Genomic DNA, 16,921 nt, shown 5'->3' on the forward strand with positions numbered 1-16,921 from the left:
GACCTCTCTGTTCTCTCCAGACCCCTTTGTCCCCTCCAGACCCCTCTGTCCCCTCCAGACCTCTCTTTCCTCTCCAGATCTCACAGTCCCCTCCAGACCTCTCTGTTCCCTCCAGACCCCTCTGTCCCCTCCAGACATAGTTCTCTGGAGGGGTCAGAGACTTATCAGCACCTTGTCATTTTTAGTGCATCTTATCGCCACGGAAAATACAAGGATCGGATGCTGTGACGTAAAGTGCCGGATCCTTCTCTCCTGCTCTTGTTTGGGGGAGTCGGAGAGCCCCAATACACATTCTTTCTCCCATTAAAAAAAGCAATTTCCTGCATCTTATCTCCCATGTGTGTGGGGCAGTAGCGATCAGGTCACAAAAACTTTGTTTTTCTCTTGCCAGGGATGGACGGTAAGCCCAGGATCGGGCTCTCTGGTGCCATTTTGGTGACACCACCCAGCGCTATTTTTAATCTCAGTTGTCAGGTTGTCAGGGGCTATATAGGGGATGCAGATTGTGGTAGTGATTGTGCATTGGGCTACAGGTTGCCCCTGTCTGTGCCTTGGCTCAGCCTCGCGGGTCGTACAAGCCCAACTTTGGTATTCGGCCGATGCTTCTCTACTTATGGAGTCCCCCTGCATAACGGCGGTGAGTCAGCGGAGGTCAGAGTTCAGCCTCTTATATCCACCTTGCTCCGTCGCAGCCTCTTTATAATGAGGTTTCCGCCGCTGACTTTAAATGTATGAATCTTGTTTGGTCTCCGGAGTGTCAGTTTCTGTCTTTTTTATGTCTGGTTGATGTTCAAACAACTGAAATATTCTGCAGGAATAATGTCTGGAGAAACATAAAAGCCAGAAACATGGCTGCGCGGAGTTTAGGAAGAAGAATAAATATTTGTTTTCTGCCGTGAGTATCACATAAAGGACAATGTAATGGAGACTTATAATATGTAGAGAAAGCACAGACTGAACTGACACCTAAAGGGGAACTCCACTGACAAGGCCCCGCCCAGCTGACTCCTGGAGGAAGGAGACGGGTCACCGACACGGAGCCTAAAAGAGAAAAGCTCAGCGAGGAGGAGGACATGGCACCCACTGCAGCGGGAAGTCTCTGTACAGTCACCATCGGATGTGACCCCGTGTAATTCCCAAAACTGGAGTGAAACGCAACAGATCTGGAATTAAAGGAGGCCTCCACCATTAGTAAGGCTCCAAGCTATCTGATGATGGAGATAACAGGTGATCACCAGATACTAATAAAGGAGGTGAAGGGCAGTCACCACATACAGATGATGGAGGAGATGGGCGGTCACCAGATACAGATGATGGAGGCGATGGGCGGTCACTAGATACTGATGATGGAGGTGATGGGCAGTCACCAGATACAGATGATGGAGGCGATGGGCGTTCACCAGATACTGATGATGGAGGTGATGGGCAGTCACCAGATACAGATGATGGAGGCGATGGGCGGTCACCAGATACTGATGATGGAGGCGATGGGCGGTCACTAGATACTGATGATGGAGGTGATGGGCAGTTACCAGATACTGATGATGGAGGCGATGGGCAGTAGCCAGATACTGATGATGGAGGCGATGGGCGGTCACCAGATACTAATAAAGGAGGTGATGGGCAGTCACCAGATACAGATGATGGAGGTGATGGGCAGTCACCAGATACTGATGATGGAGGTGACGGGCGGTCACCAGATACAGATGATGGAGGCGATGGGCGGTCACTAGATACTGATGATGGAGGTGATGTGCAGTCACCAGATACTGATGATGGAGGAGACGAGTGGTCACCAGATACTAATAAAGGAGGTGATGGGCAGTCACCAGATACTGATGATAGAGTGGTCGCCAGATACTGATGATGGAGGTGATGTGCAGTCACCAGATACTGATGATGGAGGAGACGAGTGGTCACCAGATACTAATAAAGGAGGTGATGGGCAGTCACCAGATACTGATGATGGAGGAGACGAGTGGTCACCAGATACTAATTAAGGAGGTGATGGGCAGTCACCAAATACTGATGATGGAGCGGTCGCCAGATAATGATGCAGGAAATGGGCGGTAACTAGATACTGATGATGGAGGCAACAGGCAGTCACCAGATACTGATAATGGAAATTAAGGGGCGGTCACAAGATACTGATGATGATGGTGATGGGCAGTCACCAGATACTGATGATGATGGTGATGGGCAGTCACCAGATACTGATGATGATGGTGATGGGCAGTCACCAGATACTGATGGTGGAGGTGACGGGCGGTCACCAGATACTGATGATGGAGGTGACGGGCAGTCATTAAATACTGATGATGGGGTTAATGGGTGGTCACCACATGGAATTTACATTTCTCTTTTATTCTTTAACTTTGCATTTTATTAGCTGATGAAAATTCACTATTATCACTTCTAGTTTTGAAAACATTGTTACTTTGTTGCATTTTTCCCCACACCTGCCTAAAACGTTATCCCAGTCCTGTATCTGAGCCATTACACCTCTGCTCTGACATCCATCTTTTTGTCACAATTGTTTCATTCATTGCATCGTATATCTCAGAAGACCACAATAAAATCAATGACATCTCCACGAATGACCCTCATTATGGAAATCTATGACCGGGAGAAAGGGGTCACCGACTCCTGTACGCTCTTATGGAAGACGTGGCCCCATCTGTAGGCAGCCTGGGCGAGGTTGATGGATCTGGATGGAGACACTTCTAAAATGATGAGAAATACAGTGTAAGAAATCAAGGAGAATTGCCATGGACCTCGAAGACCATCGATCTGCTCTGAGCGGTCGGAGATCTGCCTGTGATTTAGATGTCATTGGAAGCTATTTCCTAAGGTATCTCCATGGCACAATAACCAGGGGCAGCCCCTCTATGCTGGCAGCCCCCTCTATGCTGGCAGCCCCTTTATGTCAGGTATTGCCAAGGTTTCTGGTTTGTCCTTCATTCCAGTTGTTGTAACTTTGTAATAAATGTTCCTTTTTGTTCTCAACTTTATCTCAAACGTCTACATTTCTGATAAGCTCCTCTGACAAAGGAAACAAACCAAGGAGAATGGTAGATAGAAAACATGCTGGAACAAAACCAATTTCCAGTATCCTGATGTTACTGCTAAAAACCAACAATGCACCTGAGATAGAAACAAAAGCGGCCGGATCTGCACCGTGTAACACAATGTGGCTCATCTGGACGAGCGCTGGGTGAGGCATCATCAGGACAAGGTTTTCATCAGTAGACGTCCATCGTTGGGTCACGACCTAGAAATGGAAACATTAGGGGATTCATCACGAGAGGAAATACGATTGGTTACTTTTTCTATTTTTTATCCCAGAGGTTTAGATACATTTGTATCATCTCTAACACCTGATATCCTGTAGGGAATGATGGGTGAGACCCTCAGCATTGTTTTTTTTGCATTTCTACTCCTTATTAAAGATGATAACAAACGATTCGGAAAACCCAGTGCAGCCCATATGCATCACACCCCGACGACCTCGCGGCAGAAACGCAGGTGCTGGAAAAAAGAAAGTGCAGATCAGTTCTCCATCTTTTGCCACCATGTTTTGTGCACGGAAAACACTAAAAATGCAAAAAAAGCTTGAAAATATTTATTGTTGTGCAAGAACGACTCGATGATCATATGTTTCAGACTTTCAGAAAATGCCAAGACTTTAAAAGAAGTAACATGTATATTCTTCAGACTCTGAATATTTAGATAAGAGATACACAATATTTATACAACGGGAAGGCAAAAAAAGATGCTCAGAAGATGCCTGGGCAATTTTTTTGCTCTTTTTTTAGCTCTTCTGCTGCAAAAAAAAATGCTAGCATTGAAAAATCCTTCATTGCTTGCTGGGGTTCAAAAACGTCAAGAAAACTCTCCAAAAATGACTAAAAATTACCAGATAAACAAAATATAAAACACAGAAAAAAAACACTAAATAAAATGCTGGCGGCAGAAAAAGCTGCAAAGACGCTCAGGAGATGATCAAAAGAAGCGAAGACAAAAAGATGCTTTGGGTTTACAAATCTCCAGAGAAAAGGAGCTTCCTGAAATGTCTGCTGCTTCATCAATGGTCATTCTTAAATGTCAAAAAAGACGCAGTGTGAACATAGCCTTAGGGAATTGTTGGCTCCTTCTGTCATCACTGATCTGCTACTTATTGCCGCTTGGTCATGAATTAGTCTGTTACACATGCAGACTGTGCTTCACATGTAATATGTCTATGACTGCACACAGGCTGCCAAGATAATGTGCTGCCGAGATAATGTGCTGCCGAGATGATGTGCTGCCGAGATGATGTGCTGCCGAGATGATGTGCTGCCAAGATAATGTGCTGCCGAGATGGTGTGCTGCCGAGATGGTGTGCTGCCAAGATAATGTGCTGCTGAGATGATGTGCTGCCGAGATGATTTGCTGCCGAGAACCAAAATCAAACCAAAATCAGCCTATTTACACCTCGCAGTTATCAGTAAATGAGCGTTCCTAGGAATAATCCTGATATTCGTGCAGTATAAATGCACCTTGAGTCTGTTAATACAGGGCACCCCAAAATCTCTATAAAATGGGACTGAGAGCGGTAGAGAGCAAGGTGAATAAGCGCAGTCCCCTCCAGTACTATGAGATGTGTCAGGTCTGCAGTAACCCATAGTAATAAATGAATATGGATGATGGGAATAATGTAGAGGTGAGAACAGTCACCGCCGCGATGATGCAATTCTCCAATGGCCTCGTTGTATTATCCTCCATCTTTATAAGTGAATGCATTAACCATCGCTCTGCAATCTGAAGTCTTTACATTAGAAATGAACCGAGGGAATCGCCTGTCGACACGGCGGCTCCCGTCCATTGTGTCAGGTAGTTGTAGACCTTGCATAGAGCGTTGCATCATCCTGATCTGTAAAAAGCATGTTCTAGAGCAGTGGTCCCCAACTGTCACATCCAGCTCCCTCCCCCCCTCACAGTAGTGGCAACCAAAGCCCCCATTACAGGTAATGATAACCGAAGCTTTTCCACAGAAATCACTCCAAAAGCCGTACACAGAGACCCAGGGGTTCCCACAATCCCCCCATTCAGTATTCTCCCATCAAGGACTCCCAACACACTGTCACATCCAGCTTTGAGCACCTCCTCTAACAGGTAGTAGCATCCTCCAGAGCACCATACCTAAATCCTCTCTAAACCCCTAAGACCAGTAAATGTGCATCCACATCTGCTCTTCGGTGCAGGGCTACTCACGTAAATCATCATTTTGAGATGTGCTCTTCATATCTGTTTGCTAGACCTGGAGCTAATGCACCAAGCTGGCAGACAGTCGCGAGCCACAATTCATGGGACCGCGAGCCACATGTGGCTCCTGAGCTACAGGTTGGGGACCCCTGATCTAGAATCAAATCTCAAGAATGTGAATGATGCGGCCATAAAGGAGAAGGATCTATACAGTCTGCTCAACCTATAGATCTGTGCAATCGCCATCATCTCCACAACGTGTACAACCATCCATGTCTGTGCAATCATTTCTGGCTCTTGGGTGGTGGTTCTCTTCTCTGCTCAGTTTGCGCTTTATTTCAGGAGGGAGGACTGGTTCCTCTGTACAGAGTCCATTTTAGGACATGATCACATATCAAAGTCAAATATCAGAAATACTCTGTCTGATACCTGACTCTGATACCTGACTCTGATACTTGACTCTGATACTTGACTCTGATACCTGAGTCTCATACCTGACTCTGATACCTGACTCTGATACCTGACTCTGATACTTGACTCTGATACCTGACTCTGATACCTGACTCTGATACCTGACTCTGATACCTGACTCTGATTCTTGACTCTGATACCTGACTCTGATACCTGACTCTGATACTTGACTCTGATACCTGACTCTGATACCTGACTCTGATACTTGAGTCTCATACCTGAGTCTCATACCTGAGTCTCATACCTGACTCTGATACTTGACTCTGATACTTGACTCTGATACTTGACTCTGATACTTGACTCTGATACCTGACTCTGATACCTGACTCTGATGCCTGCAGTTTGTAGTTACTTTATTGCATGGCTTTAATGCATCTAAACTTAAAAAGCAAATGAAGCAAATCTGTAGACAGCAAAAAACAGAAAGCTGACACCATTAGTTCTCCTCACATGTAAAGCGCCATGACATAAATGTCGCTATAATAAATAATAATAATAATAACAGCTCCTCTGCAGACCTATGTGTGACTTCAGTTATAAACTGTTAGTAAAAGTCATTTACTTCTCTAATCCAAACATGGAGGCAAAGAGCAAGAGCTGACAGCAGGATCAGACTACGCAGGCGCTTGTTTGTAGTCTGTAGCCATGGAGACGCATCGTGTACATCCTCATGGAAGCTGCATACCACAATAGAAGCAGATTGGTTCTTTTAGATGCTGTAAAGTAAAATATAAATTGGTGGTAAAAAAAAAAAGCACAACTTTTATATTAGCGCCAAGTCAAAAAAGGAAAGTGGAAACCATCTGAAACATACGGAGAATATCGTCCTCCATTACTGGCCATCCTCCCTGTCTGCCCTCTGGCAGGTCGGTGCTTGCAGCCCCTTGGTTGCCCCCCCATCCTTGGCCTCTATTTTTGATTATCCCACATTAGTCACAATCAGAACTGACTGCTTTCTGCCGACTCCGCAGCTCAAATCTCCAGCTTTGATGTGACAGGAAAATCAGGGCAACTTGTAACAAACTAATTAACTTGCTCTTTATTTACTAAGCCTTTGAGTTAATTACTGCACTGGGGGGGAACCTTAAATCTGCATAAGCCACTCCTGTATTGTATCATTTGCATGTAATTTGCTTTGCAATCAGCTCTATGCAGAATGTAATGACAGGAGAACATTAGTGGCCTGTGTCTGACAAGCGGGCTGACAGCTGGAACTTTCCACAGAAAAGATTCCAGCAGACATGAAGGACGGCTGAAAGCCTCCAGCCCACACAGGTTACGTGGCTCCCCTCGCCATCACGTCACTCCTCCGCTGATCTGGACACGGCCTCCATGTCCGGGGGCCAATGCAACACCCCCAGAGGACACGTCATAAAAAGGGGCTTCTGCTGCATCTCCGCACCGTCCTCAGTGATCTGCTACAGAAGCAAAAGGGAAAAGGACGTGAAATCCGTGCAATATGTAATGTAGAGAAAGGACGAAACGGGAAAATGGCTGCACCTGCACACTGAAAGGACAGAAATATCTATATATCTACATACCCTGGCAGAATTTTTGCTTTCTTGGCCTTTTTTTCAGAGAATATGAATGATAACACCAAACCTTTTTCTCCACTCATGGTTAGTGGTTGGGTGAAGCCATTTATTGTCAAACTGCTGTGTTTCCTCTTTCTATATCATAATGACACAACCCAAAACAATCAAATGACCCTGATCAATAGTTTACATTCCCTGATGATTTTGGCCTGATAACATGCACAGAAGTTGACACAAATGGGTGTGAATGGCTACTAAAGGTAACATCCTCACCTGTGACCTGTTTGCTTGTAATCAGTGTGTGTGCATAAAAGATGAGCGAGTTTCTGGGATCCAGACAGACTCTTGCATCTTTCATCCAGCCACTGACGTTTCTGGATTGTGAATCATGGGGAAAGCAAAAGAATTGTCAACAGATCTATGGGAAAAGGTTGTTGAACTGTATAAAACAGGAAAGGGATACAAAAAGATATCCAAGGAATTGATGCCAGTCAGCCGTGTTCAAACTGTGATTAACAAAAGTAAAATTAGGGGCTCTGTAAAAACAAAACCATGGTCAGGTAGAAAAACAAAAATTTCATCCACAACTGCCAGGAAAATTTTTCGTGATGCAAAGATAAGCCCACAAGTAACATCAGCTGAGATTCTGGACTCTCTTAAAGCTAGCTGTGTGGCTGTTTCAAGATGCACAATAAGGTGGCACTTGAAGAAAAATAGGCTGCATGGTCGAGTCGTCAGAAGAAAGCCAGTACTGCGCAAATGCCACAAAGTATCTTGCCTACGGTATGCAAAACACAGAGACAAGCCTTAAAACTTCTGGAACAAGGTAATTTGGAGTGATGAGACCAAAATTGAACTTTTTGGCCACAACCATAAATGTTACATTTGGAGAGAGGTCAACAAGGCCTATGATGAAAGGAACACCATTCCTACTGTAAAGCACAGAGGTGGATCGCTGATGTTTTGGGGATGTGTGAGCTACAAAGGCACAGGAAACTTGGTCAAAGTTGAAGGAAAGATGACTGCAGCACATTATCAGCAAATACTGGAGGAAAATTTGCAATCATCTGCCTGGAAGCTGCGCATGGGACATACTTGGACGTTCCAACATGACAACGATCCAAAACACAAGGCCAAGTCGACCTGTCATTGGCTACAGCAGAACAAAGTGAAGGTTCTGGAGTGGCCATCTCAACCTCCTGACCTTACAATCATTGAGCCACTCTGGGGAGATCTCAAGCGTACAGTTCATGCTAGACAGCCCAGGAATTTACAGGAACTGGGGGCTTTCTGCCAAGAAGAGTGGGAAGCTTTACCACCTGAGAAAATAAAGAACCTCATCCACAACTACCACAAAAGACTTCAAGCTGTCATTGATGTTAGAGAGGGAAATACACGGCATTAAGAAATGGGGTATATGAACTTTTGATCAGGGTCATTTGGATGTTTTGGGTTGTCATTATGATTTAATAAGATAAAACACAGTAGTCTGACAATAAATAGCTTCACCCAGCCACTGACCATGAGTGGAGAGAGAAGTTTGGAGTTATCATTCATATTATCTGAAAAAAGGCCAAGAAAGCAAAGATTCTATTATCTATTTCTCCAGGACATTTCTATATTTTGTATCACCTCTGGACCTGGGGTCACATATTTCCTCCTGGATTATAGGACCAGCACTGGGGGATTTCTCTGTGTCGGGGGAACTTGATGGTCCTGAATGGACAATAGACAATTTCATTTACGGGGGAGGGGTGGATGTGGGATTGATACAGTCCCACTGACTTCTCTTGGCATTTGCCCTGATCGCTTGTCTTGCGCACTTGATGAATCTTGGATCTGGAGCTCGTTGTGCTGATGACCTGCTGCGGGAACAGTCATGTCGTTTATTGGGGAGATTGAGCATTGATGGCTCGACAGTGGTGGAAAGTGGCGATCAATGGACAGCCGGATCATTACTCAAGGCAAAGGCGATTTCTTAGGGATATGTGCACAGTATAATTGCCAGCAGGGAATCAATGAGTCCGACTGAAATCCATTGATGGTGAACAGGTTCACTTCGGATTAATTTGTCTTTTTATTAATGGATCTGGTTGTAATAGAAGGAGGGGGATGGGAGAGGTCACAAAGCTGTGATGTCCGCTCCTCGGTTGTAGGATGTAACTCCTGGTATGGGATCCTCACTCTCCTGGACCTTCTCACCTCCCACTGATGCAATCTCTTTATGGCATTTTATATCTTGTAACCTTTGACCTTTGGGATGAAGCTATTTTATTTTGTCACCTCTCATTTATTCCTCCCTGTTGTATACGACATTACTAATATATAAGACATGTCTTATAGGATGTCACATTGACACCACCCAAGATGGTAGCCATTTCCAGGCCATCGTCACTGCAGCCACTGATGTAAGGAGGCCATACACATTCGATACATTTTGGGCAAACCTGATGATTTTTAGCAAGATACTGGACAACTATCTAATGTGTAAAGTGGCAACCCAACTCTCCTCCAAATGCACATATCTGCGAAAGAAGGATGGGGCAGTTGGACTTTTACATGATTAATTCTTTTAATCTACAGTAAAGACTCTAAAGGGGTATTCTCCAGATCACTCCCCATCCTGAAGATTGACAATTAGGATCAGCGTCATTGTTGCACACCCGGCACAAACCGCGCGCTCAGCAATGATGTTACCAAAGGCATTGGAGCCGTACAGGGAGAAATAAGCTGGCTGCATTCAGTGATCTGTCTATCTTCAGAGCAGCGATTACAAGCTCTGTAGCAAAACTGTTGTCTGTAACCATGGAGATGCATAGATCTGCATAGCAGCTGCATACTCATGTATATGAGCAGTAAAATGACAGCCTGCAAAAGTGTACAATCCACTAATGAAAAGTATCGATGACTGACCATCCTTGGAGCAGTGACTTTTGGAGCATAGTTGGAGTTGTGTAGTTGTATAGCAGCCAAAGAGCCACAGGTTCGAGGCCATGACTCCGAAGAGCCACAGGTTAGAGGCCATGACTCCGAAGAGCCACAGGTTAGAGGCCATGACTCCGAAGAGCCACAGATTGGAGGCCACGAATCTGAAGAGGCATAGGTTAGAGGCCATGACTCCGAAGAGCCACAGATTGGAGGCCACGAATCTGAAGAGCCACAGGTTAGAGGCCATGACTCCGAAGAGCCACAGTTTGGAGGCCATGAATCTGAAGAGCCACAGGTTGCAGGCCACAAATCCAAAGAGTCACAAGTTGGAGGCCACAAATCCGACGAGCCACAGGGTGGAAGCCACGACTCATAGAATCATAGAATCATAGAATCGTAGAGTTGGAAGGGACCAACCCCCTGCTCAAAGCAGGATTCGCTAAATCATCCCAGTCAGATGTCTGTCCAGCCTCTGTTTGAAGACATCCATTGAAGGAGAACTCACCACTTCTCGTGGCAGCTTGTTCCACTCATTGATCACTCTAACTGTCAAAAAGTTTTTTCTAATATCTAATCTGTGTCTCCTCCCATTCAGTTTCATCCCATTGCTTCTAGTCTTTCCTTGTGCAAATGAGAATAAAGATGATCCTTCTACAATGTGACAGCCCTTGAGATATTTGTAGACAGCTATTAAGTCTCCTCTCAGTCTTCTCTTTTGCAAACTAAACAATCCCAAATCCTGCAACCTTTCCTCATAAGACAGGGTTTGCAGACCGGTCACCATTCTGGTTGCTCTTTTCTGAACTTGCTCCAGTTTGTTGATGTCTTTTTTAAAATGTGGTGCCCAAAACTGGACACAATATTCCAGATGAGGTCTGACCAAAGAGGAGTAGAGGGAAATAATGACTTCACGTGATCTAGACTGTATGCTTCTGTTAATACATCCTAGAATTGCATTTGCTTTTTTTGCTGCTGCATCACACTGTTGACTCATATTCAGTTTGTGATCTATTAGTATACCCAAGTCTTTTTCACATGTGCTGTTGCTTAGGCCTATTCCTCCCATTCTGTATATGCTTTTTTCATTTTTATTGCCCAGATGTAGTACTTTGCATTTTTCCCTGTTAAAAACCATTCTGTTAGTTGCTGCCCACTTCTCCAGTTCAGAAGAACCATGGGTTAGAGGACACGACTCTGAAGATCCACAGGTTGAAGGCCACGACTCAGAAGAACCATGGGTTAGAGGACACGAATCTGAAGATTTACAGGTTCAAGGCCACGACTTAGAAGAACCATAGGTTAGAGGACACGACTCTGAAGATCCACAGGTTGGAGGCCACAACTTCGCTACTCCAGTCTGACTTCCATATTACTTACACCAAAGGACGCAGCAGTATAGGAAGTATAGAAGCCAGAAAAAGAGAGGGATTAGTGGAAATGAACCCCAGAGTGAAGAAACTGAAACATTCATTAATAGAAAATAATTCAGATGCAACACTGTATCAATGCTGAAACATAAGATAGACACAAAATGAGCATAAAAGTAAAACCAATAGTGCATGTAAATAATACAGCGGACTTAGTAAACACTGGTTTTGATTTAAAAAAAAAGCCATCTGCTGCGACAAGGTGTACCCCAACCAGGACGGTCCTGTTCTCTAATATTAATGCCAGCCGACCTCAGTGTACATGGGGCAGAGCAGCTCTACCCCATCTACACTGAATTCCGCTGACAGTAAGAGAGGAATTAAAATGAGAGAATAGAACCGTCCCGTCTGAGTACACCTTGTCGCGGTGGGATGGCTTTTACTTTACCCAATCCAGGAAGCCACCAACAAGCAGGCTAGCTGTCACACACATGGTTTTATTCTTATTTCCAATGAGTATTCCTGCTTAATAAAAAAGATTGCGTTAAGACCAGAGTAAAACTGCTGCCCTGCAACAGTGAGTAGCCATGCATGGAATTCATTGCAGGTCATTGCAGCTGATGGACCAACAGGGGCGCTGTAATAAGTAATGTGTCTTTCATTATTTTATGTTCTCCTGCCTCCACCCTGGTCTCATTTTATAGAAGGTTCAAAAACCCCTTTAAATCCTTTATAAACAGGGTAAGATGGGATAATGGAAAAACTAAAGAGGAACACATCATAAGCCCACTGGATCTGTCAATAGCAGCTTGCTGATGGTTTCCATGTAGCAATAGGTTATTGTTGTCCGCAGTGGAACCAAGCGAGCAAGTTTATGGAGAATCAGAGGAATGGATCAAAGGACGGCCAGCTTCAGGGCTCATTGTTTTCCTTGCCTCCTATATATCTTCTCAGAACCTTAAGGAAGTAATGTAGAAGACGTAATATGTCTCCAGCTGATTCTCAGGGAAAAATTCTGACAAACCAAAGGAGATGGAACTGGAAGAAAGCACAAAACAACTTGGGTAAAGCTGCTGATGAGGTGCAGGACACGACACAGCATGCCGATGCCATGGCTCAGTTCCTGCAGGTCCTCACAATTAACTCAATTCAAAGAAAGCCCAGATGAACGGCACCAAGGCTCTAATCCACCAGCAACAAGTCGAGGATCAATCACAGGCACACAGTGTGTAAAACACTGCTGGGAATAATGGTGCTCAGCATCAGAAAAAACATGCTAAATTTGTAAAAGAAGGAAAAAGATGCGGCACTCACCCAGATATCTGGCTGAGTGCCGCATCTTTTTCCTTCTTTTACAAATTCCTCACAATTAACTCCTCCTAGTCCTTACCATTACCTCCCTCCTTACCATTACCTCCTCCTCACCATTACCTCCTCCTCACTATTACCTCCTCCTCACTATTACCTCCTCTTCACCATTACCTCCTCCTCACCATTACCGCCTCCTCACCATTACCTCCTCTTCACCATTACCTCCTCCTCACCATTACCGTCTCCTCACCATTACCTCCTCTTCACCATTACCTCCTCCTCTCCATTACCTCCTCCTCACCATTACCTCCTCCTCACCATTACCGCCTCCTCACCATTAACTCCTCCTCACCATTACCACCTCCTCACCATTGCCGCCTCCTCACCATTGCCGCCTCCTCACCATTACCTCCTGCTCACCATTACCTCCTCCTCACCATTACCTCCACCTCACCATTATTGCCTCCTCACCATTATTACCTCCTCCTCACCATAACCTCCTCACCATTACCTCCTCCTCACCATTACCTCCTCCTCACCATTACCTCTTCCTCACCATTACCTACTCCTCACTATAACCTCCGCACCATTACCTCCTCCTCACCATAACCTCCTCCCCATTACCTCCTCAACATTACCTCCTCACCATTACCTCCTCATCATTACCTCATCCTCATCATTACCTCCTCGCCATTACCGCCTCCACACTATTACCTCCTCCTCACCATTACCTCCTCACCATTACCTCCTCTTCACCATTACCGCCTCCTCACCATTACCGCCTCCTCTCCATTACCGCCTCCTCACCATTACCTCCTCCTCACCATTACCTCCTCTTCACCATTACCTCCTCTTCACCATTACCTCCTCTTCACCATTACCTCCTCACCATTACCTCCACCTCACCATTATTGCCTCCTCACCATTATTACCTCCTCATCATTACCTCCTCACCATTACCTCCTCCTCACCATTACCTCTTCCTCACTATAACCTCCTCACCATTACCTCCTCCTCACCATAACCTCCTCCCCATTACCTCCTCCCCATTACCTCCTCACCATTACCTCCTCACCATTACCTCCTCGCCATTACCGCCTCCACACTATTACCTCCTTCTCACCATTACCTCCTCACCATTAACTCTTCGTCATTACCTCCACCTCACCATTACCTCCTCCTCATCATTACCTCTTCACCATTACCTCCTCCTCACCATTACCTCTTCCTCACCATTACCTCCTCCTCACCATTACCTCCTCCTCACCATTACCTCCTCCTCACCATTGCCTCCTCAACATTACCTCCTCAACATTACCGCCTCCTCACCATTACCGCCTCCTCACCATTACCTCCTCCTCATCATTACTTCCACCTCACCATTACCTCCTAATCATTACCTCCTCCTCACCATTACCTCCTCCTCACCATTACTTCCTCACCATTACCTCCTCCTCACCATTACCTTCTCACCATTACCGCCTCCTCACCATTACCTCCTCCTCACCATTACCGCCTCCTCACCATTACCTCCTACTCATCATTACTTCCTCACCATTACCTCCTCATCATCATTACATCCGCCTCACCATTACCATCTCCTCACCATTACCTCCTCACCATTACCTCCTCACCATTACTTCCTCCACACCATTACCGCCTCCTCACCATTACCGCCTCCTTGGCTGATCACACATGAGATTAATATGATAAAAAGTGGACTAGATAGAACACACCAATGTTGCTTCTGTGGAAATATCCAGATGTGAGCTCCCGAGTCTCTCACCGGTCACGCACTCATTAGTGGGGGCTGGAAATGGAGGCAAGGGGTGTTCTGTGCAAGAAATGAAATGGAAAAATATCCAGAAAATGGAACTATAAAAAGAAAGCTCAAGAATGACTAAGCATTAAAGCAATAAAATATTCCCAGGGACCCAATCAGCTACTGCTACATCCTGATGCCGACCCCAGCGATGACTACTGACTTCTGCTGCTACTACAATAATACCCGGCTAACACTGCGGGAAAAGGAGCATTAGGATCCCAAGCCGAAGACCCTCATCGGTGATGTCCACATCCCTAAATGAGCCAAACGGTAAAATGCAGCAACCTCTTTATACAGAGAGTCCACCATGGGCAGAACCTATAGGTAAGGCAGTCCAACTTCTCCTGGCCTTGGGTCTTATATTATGTGGATTGTGTTAGATAGATGGTATATAAATATATACAATGTGTGTCTGTATGTACAGTATATAGCTGTGATGCTGCATAGTGAGAAGCCTCCAAGAATAGACGTGTTCATCGTATTTTTCTAATTGATACAAATAAACTAAGTGAATGAATAAAAATGTGACTCCATCATTATCTGGTGTCTGCCCATTACCTCCAACATCAGTATCTGGTAACTGCCCATGGCCTCCATCATCAGTATCTGGTGACCGCCCGTCGTCTCCATCATCAGTATCTGGTGACTGCTCATCACCTCCATCATCAGTATCTGGTGAGCGCCCATCGCCTCCATCATCAGTATCTGGTGACCGCCCGTCACCTCCATCATCAGTACCTGGTGACTGCTCATCACCTCCATCATCAGTATCTGGTGAGCGCCCATCACCTCCATCATCAGTACCTGGTGACTGCTCATCACCTCCATCATCAGTATCTGGTGAGCGCCCATCGCCTCCATCATCAGTATCTGGTGAGCGCCCATCACCTCCATCATCAGTATCTGGTGACCGCCCGTCACCTCCATCATCAATATCTGGTGACCACCTGTTGTCTCCATCATCAGTATCTGGTGAGCGCCCATTGCCTCCATCATCAGTATCTGGTGAGCGCCCATTGCCTCCATCATCAGTATCTGGTGACCACCTGTATATCTGTGTGTATATACACTGCTCAAAAAAATAAAGGGAACACTTAAACAACAGAACATAACTCCAAGTAAATCAATCTTCTGTGAAATCAAACTGTCCACTTAGGAGTAACACTGATTGACAATCAATTTCACATGCTGCTGTGCAAATGGAATAGACAACAGATGGAAATTATTGGCAATTATCAAGACACCCTCAATAAAGGAGCACAACCCCCATCTGTGGACATCGAGCCCTCAGACCATCCTCATGGAGTCGGTTTCTAACCATTTGTGCAGACACATGCACATTTGTGGCCTGCTGGAGGTCATTTTGCAGGGCTCTGGCAGTGCTCCTCTTGTTCCTCCTTGCACAAAGGCTGAGGTAGCGGTCCTGCTGCTGGGTTGTTGCCCTCCTACGGCCCCCTCCACATCTCCTGGTGTACTGGCCTGTCTCCTGATAGCACCTCCAGCCTCTGGACACTACGCTGACAGACACCGCAAACCTTCTTGCCACAGCTCGCATTGATGTGCCATCCTGGATGAGCTGCACTACCTGAGCCACTTGTGTGGGTTGTAGAGTCCGTCTCATGTTACCACGAGTGTGAAAGCACAACCAACATTCAAAAGTGACCAAAACATCCGCCAGAAAGCATTGGTACTGAGATGTGGTCTGTGGTCCCCACCTGCAGGACCACTCCTTTATTGAGGGTGTCTTGATAATTGCCAATAATTTCCATCTGTTGTCTATTCCATTTGCACAGCAGCATGTGAAATTGATGGTCAATCAGTGTTGCTTTCTAAGTGGAAAGTTTGATTTCACAGAAGTTTGACTTGGAGTTAGATTCTGTTGTTTAAGTGTTCCCTTTATTTTTTTGAGCAGTGTATATGAGCCTGTATATATGTGTGTATATAATGTATATATATATATGTGCCTGTATACCTATGTATACATATGTGTGTGCTGCTCCCAGCTCTGGGTCCAGGGGATGGGGCACATAAGTAATATCGGCCTATGTCAGATGGGGGTGCTCAGCCTGGATGTTTGTGGTGGTCTCAACCCCATGTACATAGTCGCCCCAGCCATAGAAGTAATTGCCATGAAGCCCCCCTCCTGTGCGGTATTGGCTGGCTGCAGTGTGTATGGGCCATGTGCACACAGTGCGGTTCTCCTGCAGGTTTGGTGATGTAGTGAGTCTCCTCAGGTGTCT

At 45.5% G+C, this 16,921-nt stretch overlaps 1 protein-coding gene across 1 annotated transcript; it reads right to left on the bottom strand.

Annotated features, from left to right (window-relative positions):
* Positions 1-176: 176 nt before the first annotated feature.
* Positions 177-15,804, bottom strand: LOC141077481 (uncharacterized). The gene is made up of 3 exons (XM_073564441.1): positions 15,240-15,804; positions 3,145-3,271; positions 177-2,723 (listed from the first exon to the last, which is right to left on the bottom strand). The coding sequence occupies exons 1-3, from the start codon at positions 15,789-15,791 to the stop codon at positions 2,617-2,619; spliced, it is 786 nt and encodes a 261-aa protein (XP_073420542.1). The 5' UTR covers positions 15,792-15,804; the 3' UTR covers positions 177-2,616.
* Positions 15,805-16,921: the final 1,117 nt, after the last annotated feature.

This window comes from Dendrobates tinctorius, unplaced genomic scaffold (genome assembly GCF_039654945.1).
Source record: "Dendrobates tinctorius isolate UK_male_01 unplaced genomic scaffold, ASM3965494v1 ptg000455l, whole genome shotgun sequence".
NCBI classification, from domain to species: Eukaryota; Metazoa; Chordata; class Amphibia; order Anura; family Dendrobatidae; genus Dendrobates; species Dendrobates tinctorius.

Coding starts and splice junctions, on each gene's coding strand:
- LOC141077481 (XM_073564441.1), bottom strand. CDS start 15,791: ATGTTCTGTTGTTTAAGTGTTCCCTTTATTTTTTTGAGCAGTGTATAT. Junction 3,272..15,239: donor ACCAGATACTGATGTTGGAG/GTAATGGGCAGA, acceptor TTCCATTTCTAG/GTCGTGACCCAACGATGGAC. Junction 2,724..3,144: donor CGCTTTTGTTTCTATCTCAG/GTGCATTGTTGG, acceptor TCATCATTTTAG/AAGTGTCTCCATCCAGATCC.